General features: G+C 55.1%; 1 protein-coding gene across 1 annotated transcript; it reads left to right on the top strand.

The window, feature by feature from the left end:
• Positions 1-17966, top strand: LAMC2 (laminin subunit gamma 2). The gene is made up of 23 exons (XM_064664098.1): positions 1-195; positions 4273-4461; positions 5434-5563; positions 6452-6550; positions 7023-7159; positions 7605-7727; positions 7854-8043; positions 8368-8480; positions 8781-8999; positions 9764-9943; positions 10412-10645; positions 10868-11004; positions 11274-11427; positions 11550-11755; positions 12034-12113; positions 12586-12723; positions 13485-13629; positions 13801-13950; positions 14444-14558; positions 14646-14845; positions 15423-15581; positions 15670-15769; positions 15962-17966. Exons 1-23 carry the CDS (start codon positions 114-116, stop codon positions 16210-16212), a joined length of 3531 nt encoding a protein of 1176 aa, XP_064520168.1. The 5' UTR covers positions 1-113; the 3' UTR covers positions 16213-17966.
• The last annotated feature ends 92 nt before the right edge of the window (positions 17967-18058 follow it).

The raw sequence follows: 18058 nt of genomic DNA, 5'->3' as shown, positions 1-18058 counted from the left end.
TGGGAGTGACTCAGGTGGAGCAGCCGATAAAAAACACACGAGCAAACAAGGCACCGGGCAGCCCTGGTCGCGATCCCTCCGGACCGGGCGCCCTGGGCTCCCCGGCACGAGCCATGGCCGGGCGCTGGCTCCTGCCCCTCGCCTGCCTGGCCGCGTCCCTGCTGCCCGCAGCCCCGAGCACACGCAGAGGAGAAGGTGAGGCCTCGCCAAGGTCGGCTGGTCCCGCTCGGACGTGCGGGCGTGCTCGCAGCTCTCTCCGGTCCGGTAACTGGGAGCTGTCTGGGAGCACAGCACCCTGCCAGGGCGCTCTGCCATCCCGCCCTTGGGCTTAGCGTTTCCTCCAGGGTTGAATAGCCCATGAGCACTTTGACTTTGTTTTTTTTCACTGGCATCCCTTTCAATAAGTTATTTATGTGCAGTTATGTTGTTGCTCTCTGTATGAAGCCTTGCTGCTGGGGTGGCATGTGGGTGTGAGCACGAGCATCGCCCAGGCGGTCGCTGCTGTAACCAAAACCTTCCCCAAGCCTGGAGAAGAGCTGGAAGCATCCAGGACCCAGTCTGATGTAGCAGCATGGTCGTGTTTGGAGTTTGTGCAAGTCTGTGGAGCTCACAAGGCGCCCACAGCCCTGCTGCACCCCGTGGGAGACGACAAGTCTCCCGTGGTCCATGGATTGATGATGAGCTTCCAAAATCCAGCAGATCCTCTCAGGAGTGCAATTGTAGCAGAGAGTGTAGTGCAGGGAGGTTTGAGCATATCCAGCCCAGTGGTAATTCAATAGCAGGGTTTCAGTTTTACTGGCCTATAGTATGTTTGGCAAAAATCAGGTTTTCACTTGTATTTTGTAAATACTGAGTGATTTTAATTCTTTTTTTTTTTCTGCATTACTGGTGTTCTGAACGCTACTGGGCTTAAAGTTGGATTTTATCAGTTTTAAGTGGTGCAACAGGGGTGTAATAAGTGCTGAATAAATGTTTTGGTTTAGGGTTTTTTTTCTAAAAAAAAAAAAAAAAGACCTCTTTTGCTTTACATGCTACTTGAGTTAATTATTACATCAGCCTTAATTACGTGTAAGTTTAAAAATACTGGCGTAGGTTCCTTTCCTCCTCCTTCCTGGCAGTATGTGGGAAACTGCTCCTTTTCCATGGACTCTTGAACCTATTTCTGTGTGTGTGTGAAAGCGATGGTTGATACCAGCCGTGTTTTTATGCTGCAGTAGATTTTCTGAGGGGGCTTGGTGGTGTAATTTAGTCTCCCGTGCTCTCTCTAGTCCCAGCTCTAGATATGGGCTTGTAATTAGCCCATGTAATCCTGTTTTGCCTGCAAAGTGCTCAAGTCAAACTGGGTTCAGGTGTGATCCAGCAGAGCAGCAGTCAGGACACTTGTACTCTGATCCCTGTGGAGCCTTGTGTGTGGCAGCACAGGATGGCTGAAGAGATCTCCCAGGGTTCAGGGAAGAACTGGAATATGGCGGTCAGAGCTCCATCGCACCAACAAGGTGTTTAACTCAGGGTGTTAGAAAGCAGAAGGCACCAAACAGCAGGTTTTGGCTCCTGGTGTGGGGTATGTCCCTGCCAATGCTGATGGAGCCCCAGGCAGGTCTTCCTGCAGTGAGAAAGGAGTTGGGCAATGGGGATACCTAGACTTGGACAGCAGATTGGACAGCCTTCTGGGTCGCTGTCCCAAGAGCATGGAGCAGGGAATGGCTTGTGTTGATGTGGAGGCTTCATTGCATGCAAAGCTCTGTTGATCTCCTGATGGAAGGAGGGGTCTTTGTAGGCTGGCTTGTGTACGGGGCTGTTGGATCTGCTCCACTCAGACCCTGCCTCATTTTCTGGTTTTGTGAATTTAAGAAGACAGTTTAAGAGGCCTGAAGCTGCATGTCTCCTTATCCAAGCCTTTCTGATGTGGGAATTCATCTCGTCACAGCAATCAAGCATTTTTCATGCTTTATTCTGCTGGGTGGGAGCTGGGGGAATGATGTCCTGCTGGATGCGTTCCATGTACCTCCTGCATCCTGACGTAGCACTGAAGAAATCCAGCTGCAAAGCTTCTCCTCTAGGGAGCCTGCTCTTTTCCATGGATGATCTCAGAGCAGAGCCTCAGGGCACCTGGATATAGAAATGATCCTGTCCTCGGTTGGTCCTCATCTTCCAGCAGTTCCTACGTGCTCCACCTCTTGCTCTTGATAAGGATTAGCCTGTCTGAGCTCTCAGGTTTCCAGGAGAAGACCAGGAGCAGCCACACCGGTGGGGTGATGGCACTAACCTGCCGCAGCATCTCAAATGGCTTTGGATTAGTGAGACCTGAGTCTGTGCCAGGAGAACTGGCTCCTAACGTGCTGCAGCCAGAGAGCAACACGTGAAAAAAGGTTTTCATTCCCTGGGGGAATAGTGCTCACGCCTGTAATTTAGCAACCCAGTAAATCCTCCGGATTACATAGAGGTAGGGTAGGGTGATGCGTGGGTGGAGTTCAATTCAAAGATCCTTATGGGTCCCTTCCAACTTGAGATCTCACTGCAGTGTGGAGGGATGGGAGTGGGATCAACCCCAAGTGGGGTCTTCCCACGGTGAAGGTGAGCACAGAGACCTTGAGAAAGTCCCATGCTGTTGCTCTTGGTCTGTATTGTCCATGTCCTTGGGTCACTGGTGATGCCCACTGAGGCTGGGGGTGCTTTCCCACGCCCTGGGGACAGGACTTCTGTGCCCACAGGTCCCCTCCCAGCTGTAGCTGAATCTCGGTCTCCTGGCAGCCAGGCTGTGAGGGAAGAGCCATGTTTGCCAGAGCTGGAAAAATCTCTCTCCCTGTTTGCTGGTGCATGAGGTCACCTCTGCTCTTGGCAGAGGCTGGGCTTAGTGCCTCTGTCTGGAATGTGGGTGCCGATGGGTGTGTGGGAGGGAGGGAGGGCGGCGCCCAGCTGTGAGCACAGGGCGCAGGAGCCTGTGCCTGGTGCTGGGAATCACAGATGCAGAGGGACAGGGACCTTGTATCCTGGGGCTGAGCTGTGCCAGAAGAGCACTGGGAAGGAGGAGCCTCTGTGTGTGTCGAGTACAGGATGCTGTCTGCATCCATGCTGCAGGTTTCTGCTTGCTTTTGGACTTCCTCCACCTCTCCGTGCTCTCAGAGGTGACCTGAGCGGGAGGTGGGCAGCTGGGGACCACCTTTCTTATCCCAAGGAGACCAGCAGTGAGCAGAGTTCCTCAGAGGGAGGTCGAGGCTCCCATGGCAGCATCAGGGTGGTTCAGAGCACCTTCTCAGCAGGTTCTGCATCCCTGAGGGGTCCCTGAGGCTTTTTCCCTTGGCATGTTTCATTCTCCTGCCTGTCTTTGCCAACCATCCTCTCAGCTGTGCTTGCTTTCCTCTGTGGCACTGAGAGATGCATCTGGAATAAAGGTCCTCAGGCTTAAACACTTGAGTACTGGCTGCTGAGGCCTTAGATGAGAGGTGCCTTCAAGGGAATACCTGGACAAGCAAGGGAGTGCTGGAGCAGGCATGTCTGGGGAGGTACCTGCCCGTCTGCTCTCCAGAGGGATCGCCTGTCCTGGCTCTAGTGGGAGGCAGAGTCTCATGCCTGTTCTTCCTGGCATCCATCATGCAGTGATGTGGGCAGCTGCAGCTTTTCTTCACAGGGAGGTTGAGGTAGGTGACCTGTGCCAAAACCTTTATTGCCGATCTCCCTCTTGGCTGGCATACTTCTGCCGAGTGCCTCGGATCACAGGCCACTCCCTGCATGGAAGAACTGGCTGGGGAGACCTGGTTGAAGTTGGTTGAGTTTTTCCTCCTGAACTCACGCCTGGTCAGAGGCTGGGTGAAACAAAACATAACCTCAGGGATCTTTCCCTTCTCCCTGAAGTTTCCAGTAAGGTTCCCCATGCTTTCCTCAGGACAAGATCTGGGGGGCTGTTTAATCATCTTTGGTTACTCAAAATCCTCATTGGAAGTCGCGTGAAAGACTGAAGGACATCCCTGGCCATGCCATGCTTGGCTTGAGGGGTTTGTCCGTCCTGAACCATGTTGGCAGTGAAATGGGACATCGCTCCACAGTGTGAGGATGCAGAGCACCCTGTGGGCACTGGTGGCACAGGGGTGGCTGATGGACACAGACACATGGGGACAAGAGCAGAGACATGGGGACAGAGCTTGTTATTAGCAGAGCGAGAAGGGGACATTTGCACCGCCTGGGCTTATTCCTTGGCCTTCAGGGTGGTACTTACAACTGGTACCCTCATCTCTAAGCATTGTTTGAGATGTCTCTCTGCTCTCTTCTCCCCAGTCTGCGACTGCAACGGGATGTCCAGGCAGTGTGCCTTCGACTGGCAGCTCCTGCGGGAGACGGGGAACGGGTACCGCTGCCTTGGCTGCCGGGGCAACACAGAGGGCGCGCGCTGCGAGCGCTGCAAGGAGGGGTTCTTCCGACGGCAAGAGCGGGAGTGCTGTCTGCCCTGCCACTGCCACCCCTGGGGTACGTGCACGACAGCCCCGAGGGCACAGGGTCTGCTCAGGGCTGTAGGGGAGCCTGAAGCACCTGCTGAGCACCTGGGCAGGTAAGGCTCTGGTCCCTACACACCGGACCAGAGGCTACAAGACCCACCTGCCCTCTGAAATAATCACAGACTCACAGACAGGTTTGGGTCAGAAGGGACCTTAAAGATCATCTCCTTCCATGGAGGAAGGACAACCTTCCACGGACACCTTCCACTATCCCAGGTTGTTCCAAGCCACGTCCAACCTGGCCTTGAACACTTGCAGGGATGGGGCAGCCACAGCTTCTCAGGGCAACCTGTGCCAGTGTCCAACCACTTTCATTATAAAACGTTTCTTCCTTATGTCCAATCTAAACCTCCTCTCTTTGAGTTTACAACCTTTGCACTTGAAATGCCTGTTGGTCTCTTGGTGCAGGAGGACCACTAGAAGTATTACCTGCACATCAAAAACAACTGGCAAGAGGACAGAGCAATAGGCTTTAAGGGGTTGGAATGGCACATATCCCCTTGGCTGCCCTGGCACAAGGATGGCCTGGCAGCAGGACAGCTGCCTGTAGGTTGGAAACCAAAGATCCTGCCATGGCCCTCAGCCCCATGGGTTCCTTGTAAAGGCACCAAAATCAAGTTCCAGTGATGTCTAACTAGCAGAGAGTCTGGCAAAGAAGAAAAAATTCCCTAGACTCCATCTTTTTCTTCTTGCTGACCTTTAGAGTAGGGAAGAGGATCCTTGTCCTGGGCATCTGGTCAATACCTGCTGGGATTTACCTCCTCCAAGTCTCACAGGGAGACTGGAACAACTTTTAACATCCAGACCTGGTGTCTCAGCCCTGTGTGGGGATCTCAGGTGGGGACCTGTCCCTGGGGCTGGATTGCTGATGCAGTGATGGTGTGGTGCTTTGCCCCCTGGCCCATTGGGCCCATCCCAACCTCTCCTTCCCCTCTCTCCGCAGGCTCCCTCAGCACACAGTGTGACAGCTACGGCCGGTGCAGCTGCAAGCCTGGCGTGATGGGGGACAAGTGTGACCGCTGCCAGCCGGGCTTTGAGCCCCTGTCCGAGGCCGGGTGCCGGAGGAGCGGGCAGTGAGTGCTGACCTCCCTCAGTGGCATGGGGACAGCAGGAGGGCCGGCCCCCAGAGCTCTCCCAGCACCCGAGCTGGCTGAAAACACCCTGTGCAAGGGCAGAGTTTGTTTTGTGGCAGCACAACGACGGCCTTGAGCCAACCTTGCTGGGAGAGAATGGGCTCCAGTGGGGCTGGACCTCCATGCAAGAGCTCACTGTCCTGCAACAGCACCAAAATCTGAGCTTAACCACACACTGAGGCCATTGTTTTATTACCCAGATAATGCCAAACAGGTGACAGCCAGGCTTGGCCATGTAAAACAGAACCTGCCCACTGTGGGCCTGCCTGGTGTCGGTGCCACTCACAAGGAGATGTGCCTGCAAAAATAAACCCCTTCCTTTGCACGATGCCCTGTTTAAATACCTTTAGTAGCATTTCTTCTCTGACTTCCTCAGTGCTGTGTCCTCTTCTTCCTGACCTCACCTCACTGTTGCTCCTCTGGGGCCGCAGGCAGGCAAAGGGTGTAGGTGAGGGGGACTGCCTGCAGCTGTGCTGCTGTGCCTGGCCTTCTGCAGCTTCCCTGGGGTGCTGCTGCCTGTTGGAGCTCAGCCGGGATCTGTTAAACTCAGCCAGGGTTTATTAAGCTCAGCAGAGCTTCATGTTGCTCTTGTGAGCGGGTCAGGTGCTCTGGGGTGTGCTGGGGTGGTAGCGCTGGGCAGTCTCAGCCTGGTACCCACAGCGCTGCAGGTTTTCCTTACAGAGATGGCTCTGCTGGTTATTTTTCCCCTTCCAGCATGGAAATGGTATCTGGGGGTGTTTCTCTGCTCTCTTCTATGATAGCAGGGGGCACTGAGCTCCCAGACTGAGCTGGAAATCCAGGTCGAGGTTGCTGCTGTCCCTGTTGCAGGAACCTGCAGTGCGAGTGTGACCCTGCCGGTAGCTCCGGGAACTGTCGCTCCGGCCGCTGCGTCTGCAAGGCGAGCGCTGCTGGGGAGCGCTGTGAGAGGTGGGTGTCAGGGGACTGCCGCACCACTGCATGGCATGACCTCCATCTCCCTGGCAGTGCACAGAATCGTAGAATCCTGGAATGGTTTGGGCTGGGAGGGACCTTGAAGATCACCCAATTCCAAGTCCCCTGCCATGGCCAGGGACACCTCCCACTAGCCCAGGTTGCTCCAAGCGCCGTCCAACCTGGCCTTGGACACTTCCAGGGACGGGGCAGCCACAGCTTCTCTGGGCAACCTGTGCCAGGTCCTCAGCACACTCAGAGGGAAGAAATCCTTCCCAGTATCCCTTCTAACCCTGCCCTCTGGCAGTGGGAAGCCATTTGCACATGCCTGTCTTGCCATCTCAGCCTGGCGATGACCTCGAACCCTGGCAATGGCTGTGTTGCACAGTTGTCATTAAAAGAATGCTTATGTTGACCAGTAAAAAGAGAAAATGAACTCTACCTTTGTCACCTTCTTGCATTTTCCCAGGTGCAAGCGACACTTCTACAACCTGGATGCCAGAAACCCCATGGGATGCTCCCCCTGCTTCTGCTATGGGCACTCGGCTACGTGTGTCAGCGCGGACAACCACAGCGTCCACAACATCACCTCCACCTTCCAGCAAGGTGAAGCCCAAGCGGGACATCCCCACGACTCCTGGGGGTGTTTGCCAGCCCTTCTTTTTGATGGGCTGGAGGAGCTCCCTTGTTCACAGCCCTGCTGGGAGTCAGCCCCAGGCTACGCATGCTCCTTGGGTCCTCATCCAACCTGCCCATGGCTGCAGCACCCCTGCTTTGATGGGTGGCATGAATTGATTGTAGGCAGAAGTAGGGTGTAAGGTTTGGGGGAGCATAGGCTTCATTCAGCATGTCTTCCCTGCCACTTGGAGGAAGCCTCTGTGCCCATCCGGGCAGTTGTACAGATGTGTGGGCACAGGGGTACCTGTGCTACCCCCTCAGAAGCTGGGGGTAGGAAGCTAGAGGGCTTTGATAATATACAGCTGAAGAAAGTTGCTGGAGTCCTGGAAACACTTTCCCTGTTGCCGCTGATGGCTCCTTGTTGGTGCTCCAGGTGCTGAGGGCTGGCGAGGTGTCCATGCAAGCAGCTCCCCAGCCCAGCTCCAGTGGTCCCCACGCCATTGGGATGCCTTCATAGCGGCGAGGAGATCGGAGCCCATATACTTCGTGGCACCTGGTAGGTGTGGCATCGCCGGGGGCAGAGGTGGCAATGAACCCTTTTCTTGGTCTGATCCCATGAACTGAGCCTTTAGGAGGAAGGCAAGATTTTAAGCCTTTAGTTTTCCTTTCCTTTGCTTTGCAGCGAAATTCCTTGGGAACCAGCAACTGAGCTATGGCCAGACGCTCTCCTTCGATTACCGCCTGGACCGAGGGGGACTCCAGCCATCTCCACATGATGTGATCCTGGAAGGAGATGGCCTGAGGGTCACTGCCCCCTTCTTACCCCAGGGGGAGGTCCTACCCTGCGGTGTCAGCCATACATACACGTTCAGGTAAAGGGCGAGGCTGGGGTGTTTGGGGTAGGGAGGAGCAAGAACGGCTCCTGGATTCAGCTGTGATCCCTTGGAGGTGGCAGATGGTGGCCTGGTTTGGGCTGGATCCACCTCAGGGGCATCTCTCCTGGATAAAGGGGTTACTTTGTGAGAGGGGCAGTAGAAAATCTGGCTTGAGATTGGGCTGGGTACTTGGCTTGGGGTCGCTTGCATGGGGTCAGTTCCTCAAAGCCCTGAGCTCAGGATGGGCGAGGGCTGCCACGTTTTTGTGGAGGCATCTTGTTTTCCTGAAACTGGTTCCACTTCTCCCCTCTCCCACGGCAGGTTGGATGAACACCCGAGCAGCAAGTGGAGCCCGAGGCTGAATCACTTGGAATTTCGCAGGCTGCTGGGAAACCTGACAGCCCTCTGGATTCGAGCCACATTTGGGGAGTACAGTAAGTGTGAGGAGAGCTTGCAAGCGCTAGGTTGGCATCTCCTCACTGCTGGAGACACCAGCTCTCCAGATAGAGACACCTTTGGTAGAAGGTATTGTAAAAGTAATAATAATGATATTAAGTGCCCTACAGTGGCAAAGTTAAATTATGAAGAGATTGAGCAAGGTGGCAACAGATTTGGCTGTTCCATTTGCCTTTGGACATTGCAATAGGATGTGTAACCTGAGCAGGTCCTGGGTGTGGGGGTCTTGCAGGTGGAGCTACTGTCCTCCACGGGTGACTGGCTGTACCTCTCTCCAGGCACTGGCTACATCGACAATGTCACCCTGGTGTCGGCACAGCCCATCCCTGGAGTCCCTGCTCCGTGGGTGGAGCGCTGCGAGTGCCCGGCAGCGTACGGGGGGCAGTTCTGTGAGAGATGTGCCCCTGGCTACCGCAGAGACAGCCCTGGCCAAGGGCCCTTCAGCATCTGCGTGCCCTGCAGTTGCCAGGGGGGAGGAATCTGTGACCCTGACACTGGTAAGAGGAGCCACCGCCACCACGCAGTGCTTGTAGGGTGTGTGGGAATGCAGGACAGCTGCCTGTGTCCCAAGAACTTAGCTGGGGGGGTCAGGAGCACTGACTTCGCAGAAATTTCTTCACAGAAAGAGTGGTCAGACATTGGAATGGGCTGCCCAGAGAGGTGGTGGAGGTCCTGGAGGCGTTTAAGGAAAGACTGTACATGGCACTTGGTGCTCTGGTCTAGTTGATGTCGTGGTGTTGGGTCACAGGTTGGACTCGATGATTTCAGAGGTCTTTTCCAACCTAATTGATTCTGTGATTCTGTGACTCAGGGGGCTGGAATGTGGGGGATCATCCTAGAAAAACTCCCCAGAGCCTAGAAGCACTGCACCCAAATGCATTTGGATCAAATTGGGTGTAGATGTTGCATACTGGAGAGAGAAAAAAAGCATCTCCTGCTGCCCTGATAGCAGTAAACTCTTCTGACTTTTTGTTTTAAAGTTAAGCCTGACAGTGCCTCAGGTTGGATGGGGCTCTGAGCAACCTGGTGTAGTTGAAAATGTCCCTGCTTATCGCAGGGGCAGTAGGACTGGGTGACCTTTAAAGGTCCCTTCCAACCCAAACCATTCCATGATTTTATGTGGTGCATGGTATGGGCAGGTGTGGGAATCTTAAGATATCTCGTGGAGGACGCTGGAGTGTGCTGCGGTGGGTGGAGTGGTGGAGGGTGTCCCACCAGGGCTGTGAGTAAACTTCCCTAAGCCCTTTCCTTCCTCCTCCAGGCGAATGCTACTCTGGAGATGAAAACGTGGGCAGCAGTGTCAGCTGCCCCTTCGGCTCCTACCACGACCCCCGGCAGCCACACGGTTGCAGGACTTGCCCCTGCGGCCACGGCCAGGGCTGCTCCATGGTGCCAGGCAGTGAGGAGGTCACCTGTGACCACTGCCCTCCTGGAGCTGCTGGTAATGCCCTTCTCCTTGCTTCCGCTCTGCCTTTTCCCAGAGCTTCTACCCTCTGTGCAGGGATGCTTGGAGCTGGGTGGATCCATCCCATCCTCTCTGCCCAGCTTGCCTGAGGCACTGCCACTCCTTCCTGTGACAGGGTGCTTCAGCCCCAAGGGCTGTGAAGACACATTGCCCCGCCCCAGGAGAGGTTCTCATCTAAACACAACATGGATGGAAAAAGGATGGGTGGGAGAGGGAGGGGAATAAAAAATAGGGAAAAAAAACAAATAGGAAATTACTTAGCCAATGTCAGCTGTTGCACCCAGCTTTTGAGAGCCTGCCTGTTGTGTTGGCTGTGGTGCTGTGGTAGTGATGAGGGCAGAGATGCTGTCGTGCCAACTCTGATGAGTTTCTGTGAGGCAGAAGCAGCGAGGCAGCCTCTGCCTTGCAGGCACGAGCATGAGTGTCTCATCTCTCCTTTCCCAGGGGACAACTGCGAGTACTGTGCTGATGGTTATTTTGGGGACCCAGTGGCTTCCCAGCCCTGCCAGCTGTGCCAGTGCAACGGCAACGTGGAGCCCAACGCTGTGGGGAACTGCGACCGCCAGACCGGGGAGTGCCTCAAGTGCATCCACAACACTGCCGGCTTCTACTGTGACCGCTGCAAGGACGGCTTCTTCGGGAACCCGCTGGCCCCCGACCCCGCCGACAAGTGCAGAGGTCAGAGCTGGGCACTGTTTGAGTAGGAAAATCCGTGCCTGAGTGCTTGGTGAGAAGGGGGATGCCACAAAAGCCAAGGCTAGAAAGTGGGAGTAGAGAGCAGGAACCAAAGCACAAGGCTAAATGGTGGGAGGAAAGCAGGGAGAGAGGGTTGATGAAAAGATGTGCTGAGGCTTGAGATGGGGACAGACTCCTTTGAACCTGTGTTGCTCCAACCTGCAGCCTGCACCTGCAACTCAGTTGGTGCTGAGCCCCTGAAATGCAGGAGTGATGGGAGCTGCATCTGCAAACCCGGCTTTGAGGGTCCCAACTGTGAAGAGAGTGAGTGCCCGGCTTGCTACAGCCAGGTGAAAGCCCAGGTGAGCATCCATGCCAGTCCCAGGGCCCCTGAGCAGCAAGGGGTGCAGCGATTCGTTCACCCTCAGTGTCTCCTCATGTCCTCCTCAAGTGAGGAGTGATTTTGAGCTTTGGCTTTGTACCCCACTGAAGTGATCCCTTGTGCCCCATCCAAAAACGGGCCCTCATGTTGCTCTTCGTTCTCTGACTGGACTGTGGACCTGGTTCCCACCCTGGTCTTTCCCTGTGGGTTTGGTGTGCTGCTCACTGATGGCCTGGTCTATGGTTGCAGGTGGATCTGTACCTGCAGCAGCTGGCGGAGCTGGAGCTGCTTTCCTCGGGGCTGCAAGCTGGTGGTGGGGCCCAGAGCCAGGAGCTGGAGAGGAGAATGCAGGTGGTTGAGGAGATGCTGCGGACCATCCTCAGGGAAGCCCTGAGCCTGCAAGGTACCACCCACCCACTGCCCTGGAATGGGGCCATCTGGGCTGTGTTGGGGAGAGTTTTGCTGCCTGTGCCCTTCTGCTCAGCAACGAGTTTCTCTTCAGCCTTCCTCTTTCTGTCTCACCAGCTTCTGACAGGTCTCTGGAAGGCCGTGTGACCAGGATGAATGGGCAGGGTCCCAGCTCCCAGAGCCGCTTGGGCGAGATCAAGGCAACGGTGGAGAGGCTGAGGTCTCTCGGGAGCCAGTACGAGAGGCAGGTGCAGGAGACCCGGCAGCTGCTGGAGAGAGCGAGGCTGGACCTGGAGAGCAGTGGAGCCGCCCTCCACCGGGTGGTGAGAGCATCTGCATGTGACACACTCCTAGTCTAGCTCAGGGCTGGAAAAAAAATGCATGGGGAGAGCAAGGATTTAAGGAATTCCAGATATTATGTTTGTTTTGTGAGTGTAGATGTTCTGGTGGCCCTTTCCATGCAGCCTGGACATGGAGAGCTGCTGGCAGGGGTCTTTGGGGCTGGTGGAGGTTTAACGCACTGCGGTTGCCTCTTTCACTGCTGAGCTGAATGGAGAGCAGAGAAAAGCACTCACAGCTCTTTGCCTCCCTCTCTCCTCAGAACATTCCTGTTTCAAGCCTTCCCGGGGGCTCAAATCAGTTCTTGATGCTGGCCCAGGAGGCTCTGAGACTGGCCAACAGGTGAGTTCCTCCCGCCATCAGCTGAGAAAGAGAGGGCAGTGGGACTGAGATCCCACTGGGTGCCCAGAAGGTAATATTTGGGGGGTCCTTGTGAACCCACTGGGCTGCAGCTGCCAAAACCTCTGTGCTGGCCCTGGAACAGAGGAAGATGCAGCTGCTGGGCTGACTTCGCTGCCCTATAGAGTTGTCCTCAGCTGCCTTTGAGGGTGGAGTTGGGTGTGATTTAGAAGCATCTTTGTGATAAGTGACCCATGTGTGTCCAGTTGGAACTGGCAGCATCTACCTCCCCTCTGGTGCTTCTCTACTCTTGAGAGACACAGGAGGGACAAGGAAAATACGGATCTCTTTTGCAAACACTCTGCATTTCCTGAGAGGGTGCAGTCCAGCATCCCTGGATACAACAGTAAAGGAAGTTGGTGGAGAAAACCTAGGTGGGAAATGTTTCTCACGAGCCCCGCTCTGTCCTTCGCAGCCATGCACAAGCAGCCAGCACCATCGAGCAAGCGGTGCGGGCCGGGCGGGAGGACGCGGGGCAGGCGCTGGAGCTGCTGCGCGCGGCGGCCGGCGGAGAGGTGGCTGCCTCCGGCTCCCTGCTCGGGCTGCTCGGGAGGTGAGTGGGGGCTGTGCTGGCCTGTGTGTCACGGGGGGATGTGGGAGGGAGGAGAGGGGTGGCCAAGCACCTGTGTCCCCTTCGCTGCCTCTCCATCTGAGCTGCAGAAATGTGTGTGTTCGGAGGCGGGACTTGCTGGAACTTCAGTCACTGGCACATCTGAGTGGTGGAGATGGAGATTTGACAGGTCTGTGGAGCGTCTGCTTCCCACTACACAGACCACGGTGCTCCCATGGAACTGCCAGCAGCTAAGGGAAGCTGGCATGTCTGTGAAGAGACTCCTGACGGGGGGAGTCTGTTCCACATGTGGTTGCAAATCTGGGCTGGGTTTAGCCCCAGGGTGGCTTTAGCCCCATGATTCCTGTGTAGTGGGCTGGTGCCACTCCAGAGCCCACCACGGTGGGGCTGGGATTTCGCACATCACTAGTGGGGTGCAAGCAACAGCCCTAAGGGAAGTTAAGAAGCTGAACTGGGATGTGCAGGAAGAAACATCCAGTTGTAGGGCAGAGATTAGCAGAGCCACTGTGGAGCCCATGAGGGTTCAGATGTGTTAAACACCTTTGGTTCCTGGAGCAGGAGTAAGGAGCCAGTGGATGCCCTGTTTGGCTGAGGGACTGGGATGCAGGGGGTGTTTGCAATTGGGTTTTCCTGCATGATAAATGGAGAGCGTGAACAAGTCCATGTAGAAGGCAGCATTAATGCTGGGGTGGGGAGTTGGCAGCCTGGCTGGTACCAGGCTCTCCAGTCCCGCATCCCTGCAGGTACGAGAAGCTGCAGTCGCTGGCTGGAGGCCTGAAGGCTGATGCCGACGGAATGGCCTCTGAGGCAGACAAGGCTTACCAGGGCAGCCTAGTGCTCCTCAGCTCCCTGTCCCGCCTGACAGAGACCGACATCGGCTCCTTTGAGGTGAGGGCTTTGTGTCTGTGGGACCTTTTGCTCTCCCTGCCAGCAGCTCAGCCCTTCCCAGTGCTCTGTCCCCATTGGAGAGCCATCGGATATGCATCTTCTCACCCTTTTGCCCGTGGTTCCCGGGGAGCACTGGGGAGATGCTGGGACCCCATCATGTCTCTGTTTCAGGGGGAGGCATCCCGGCTGAAGCAGGATGCCAGTGCTCTGCTGAGCCTGGTGGACACCTACATGGCCCAGTACAAGCAGCTGCAGAGCCGCACGGGGCACTGGGAGGAGGAAACCAAGGAGCTGCTGCGAAGGCAAGAGGGCGAGAGAGCGGTAAGAGATTGGCCGAGGGGCTGTGTTGTCCTCCAGGAGCTGGAGCTTTGGTGGGATGCCCTTGGCACCACCACTATCCCAGTCTGGTTGTCAAAGGTAGCTCTGCCTGCCTGGAGCAGGATTGTACCCTTTCTTGGAAACGCGGCCTTGGGGTTGGTCTTCTGAAGCCCGTGGGAGACCTCCCTGTGAGCATGGAACTGCTGATGCAGGGTCTTACCTGCACACCTTCTCCATGTGAGGCAGGTTGAAGACCTACTCCTGGAAAGATTAGAGCCAAGATGACTCAGGATGGCTGGAGCTGGTTGAGGAGCCCCAGCACAAGGCTGTGCCAGCAGGTTGTGGTAGCCTTGATTCAGGGGCAAGAGCAGGCATTTGGAAAAAGGCTGATGGGTCTTCTCCTCCAGCCCAACTCCTCCCAGACTGCTCTGGGTATGTCCAGTCCTCCCATACTCTGTCCTTCATCCACCTGTTGTGTCCCTTTGACCTGTTGCAGAAGCTGACACAGCTGCTGTCCCGAGCCAACCTCGCCAAGAGCACAGCCCTGCAAGCCATGAGCGCTGGCAATGCCACCTTCTACCAGGTGGAACAAATCCTGAAGAGCCTCAGGGGTAACATCCTAGAAACCCTTCCCTTGCGTTTCCACGTGGGATCTCACAAAGGTAGTGCAGCTTCATTCCCACATGTGTTTCTTCCAGAGTTCAACCTGCAAGCAGGTGACAAGAGGAGGGAAGCTGAAGATGCCATGAGGAGGCTGCCCATTATCAGCAGCATGGTCACCAGTGCCAGGGAGAAGACAGACCGAGCCGAAGCAATCCTGGGCAGCGCTGCTTCCGAATCCAAGGCAGCCAGCAGTGCTGCAGGGGAAGCGAAGGAGATCACCACAGGGATCCAGGAGGTGAGGGTAGGCTCCAGTACTAGTGCTGGCAGAAAAGAGTTTGGAAGGAAAAACAGTGGAAGAAGAGGAGATGGTTAGCACTTCATGGTGGGGCTGATGGGTTAACTTTTGGACCTGCTACATTGATTTCTGGGCTAAAGTTTCTCTACAGTGGGTCCTGCAGATACCCAAGTTTGGCTGTAGATCAGTGGGTGTGCAGATCAGATCTCTGCAGGCACGTTTCTTCCATGAGGATCTTTGTGGCATCTCACTGTAGCTGCCTTTCAGTGACCAAGGGGATTTTTCCCCTCCCACAGCCTGAGCCACTGGCAGGCTTGTGAGGTCCCAAAATTGCTGCTTGAGGGTTCATCTCCCAGATGTGTGTTGTAATTTCCCAGAGATTTGCTGATGTGTGCAGGAGGGGTTGAGCCATTGCCATGGGAACAGCTCTCTGAAACAACTGGTGGGAGAACATGAAGGATACAGGCCAATGTGTGGTCATTTTGGGTCCCCATAGAAGGAATTTCCATCAGCTCTGCATTCCAGTGCACCTTTTGGCCATGCTCTGCCCCTCTGAAAGTGCCTTTGTCTTCCCCAGGAGATTGCCCAGCTGAAGGTGGAAGCCAACCAGACGGCCGATGGTGTCCTCGCCCTGGAGAAGGCAGTGGCTGCCCTGCGGCGCGAGGCCAAGGAAGCAGATGATGAATTCGAGAGGAAGCTCTCGGAGGTTGAGGCGGATGCTGCTGTGATACAGGAGGTGGGTCCCTGTCTCCCTTGCCTTGTCCCCATCCCTGTTGCCTTTTGGGCTCAGTTGCACCTTACAGCTGCTGTCTTTCCTCCTTCAGACAGCTCAGGAGGCTCAGAGAGTCCATGACAAGGCTGGTCAGGCAGGGGTGGCCGTGCAGGAGACACTGAGTGCCCTGGAAGAGCTGCTGCGCCTGATGAGTAGGTTTTGTGATGCCACTGTGGGATGTGGATGGAGACAGGTCCCCACTGGGGTCTAGGGAGTTTAGTGGGAAGCTGGCCTCAGGTGATGCCTGTGGACAGGCATCAGGGTGGAGATGAAGTATCTAGAAAGATGTAGTCCTCAGCCTCCATCCATGCTTTCTTATTCCTTGTTTTCCTTCTGTTCCACAGACCAGCCTGGCGCTGTGGATGAGGATGGCCTGAAGCAGCTCGAGATGAATTTTAGCAAAGCCAAAACCAGAAGCAACCAGCTGAAGGCTGAGATGTCTGAGCTGGAGCAGACAGCCATGCTGCAGAAGGCCCGGGTGCGGACACTGGAGAGCAACATCGATGAGATCCTGGCCGATATAAAGAACCTGGAGGATATCCAGAGGAGTCTTCCTCCAGGCTGCTACAACACAAAAGCCATTGAATTGCCATGAGTAAGCTCTGGAAAGGCTGCAGCACCTGCCAGGCTGAAGGCAGGAGAGCCTCCCCAAATCTGGCAGGACTGGCTGTGTTTGATTGTCTTGAACTGATCCTTACCTTCAATTTCAGCATGGCAGATGAAGCTCAGTGTCATGCTGGCCCTGGAGAGTCCCTAATTTTTCAAAGTGCTCCGTCCCTCGCTCATGGGAGGAAGAAGATGCCTGGTTTGTGAAGGTGCTACTGGCTGAAGAACAGCCCATTCCTACAACATTTCTCTGAGGTGCAAGTCAGCGTTGCTTGGTGTCAGCCTTGGGAGTTGGCATGGTTAGGAGCCTGAAGTTCATGACTGAGAGGTTTTCCACCCTCTACCCTCTGTGGATCCCTTCTCCTGGTCTGGCACACACAGCCTCTGTCCTTACTTTGGACACTGCCACCACCACCACCTCCTCCTCATGTTCTCAGTGAGGTTTTCCTCACCATCAGTAGCTCAGCGAGCGGCATGAAGAGACAGATGGGAGAGATGAGTTTTGAGCTGTGGCACTGGTGATGCTTCCTGTGGCGTTCTCCTCCCAGCCTGCCCATTCCTCACCGTCCTGGGAGTGGTGCTGATGTGGTTTTGCTGTGGCTTAGAGCTCTGGCACTGATGACCATTTTCACACAGCTGCAGGTCTTCCACGGTGCTTCTCAGTGAGGTGGTTACTGTTCACTAAAGAGGAGGGAAAAAGAGCTTCCAGGTGCCTTTGAGCTCACAGTGACATGCTGGATGGAGGACAAGGAGATCCCAGGCTAGCAGGGGCTCCTGAGATGAAAAGTCTTTCCTGATTTACCTGCTCCCTTCAGCCAGGAGGAGTATCCCTATTCTTTCTCCCACACTTCGCAAGTCCCAAAGCCCCTGAGGGGTGGCTTTCCTGTCAAAGCTCCTCCTGGGCAAACGCAGGTCTCCTTACCACCTCCTTACATGCTCAAGCACAACCTTTCCTTACAAGACTGGTCCCTGTGGTACCAGGCAGCTTCCTGGGTGTCCCAGAGGCCAGGAGAAGGAGGGTGATGTCTCCAGGACTCTGCAGGAATGGGGGCTTTCTCTAGGGGTCTGCAGCCGTGAGCTCTTGTGTCTGAGAGCCCTGTCCCATCCCACTGCAGTGTCTGCACCCCGATTTGATTGGTGTAAAAATATTGAGGATGTCTTGAATGTGTTTCAGCCTCTGTTTTGGTGCTGCCTATCCCCCCCTCCTCCCTCCTGTGTTGGATGTGCTGGATGTTTCTCAGAGGCTCAGGTAGTTCTCCACAGGGGTTTCCCGTTGTACATCTGAGCAGAGCTCAGTGGGGCCAAAGACCCCAGTGCTCCCTTCACCACCCGTGGCTTTCCTGCGGGTCCAGATCCATTTTGACACCACTCCCATCTTCCTTTAGATGTCATGCAGGGGAAAAAAATTGCTGCCACATGCTGTAAGTCAGCTCTGCTGAAGCCCCTGGCCTGTGTGGTGGTAAAAGAGGAGGTCCTGAATGATGGAGGAGGACTCTATGGGGACTCAGCCCTCCTTATTTCTGATTCTCTGATAAAGCAGCATCTGTGCTTTTGCTTAATGATATACCAAGTATTATGTGTTCCTTACACTTTTATTTAAGTGAGATATACTCTAGCCCCTGGCATGTCTTCCTTCTTCTGTTGTACTGCATAGGGACAGGTATTATGGACCTGGCTATTTTTCCATGAGTTGGGTTTTTTGAAAGGGAGGAGGTCAATAAATGATGAATACTTTTGGCTGGATCTTGCCTCTTGGTTTATTTTCTCAGGCTTCCTGATTTAGGTGGGTTTGGCCATGGGTTATCCCAGCCATTTGCTCTCCTTGTCCTGATTGT

This window comes from Pseudopipra pipra, chromosome 9 (assembly GCF_036250125.1).
Source record: "Pseudopipra pipra isolate bDixPip1 chromosome 9, bDixPip1.hap1, whole genome shotgun sequence".
Taxonomy (NCBI): Eukaryota; Metazoa; Chordata; class Aves; order Passeriformes; family Pipridae; genus Pseudopipra; species Pseudopipra pipra.
The sequence above is the reverse complement of the archived record's forward strand: the minus strand, read 5'-3'. Positions and strand labels throughout refer to the sequence as shown.

Bases quoted from the DNA above. Each gene is read 5' to 3' on its own strand.
- LAMC2 (XM_064664098.1), top strand. From the start codon at position 114: ATGGCCGGGCGCTGGCTCCTGCCCCTCGCCTGCCTGGCCGCGTCCCTG. The intron at 10,646-10,867 runs GTCAGAGCTGGG...TCCAACCTGCAG, and splicing joins CCCCGCCGACAAGTGCAGAG to CCTGCACCTGCAACTCAGTT. The intron at 15,582-15,669 runs GTGGGTCCCTGT...TTCCTCCTTCAG, and splicing joins ATGCTGCTGTGATACAGGAG to ACAGCTCAGGAGGCTCAGAG.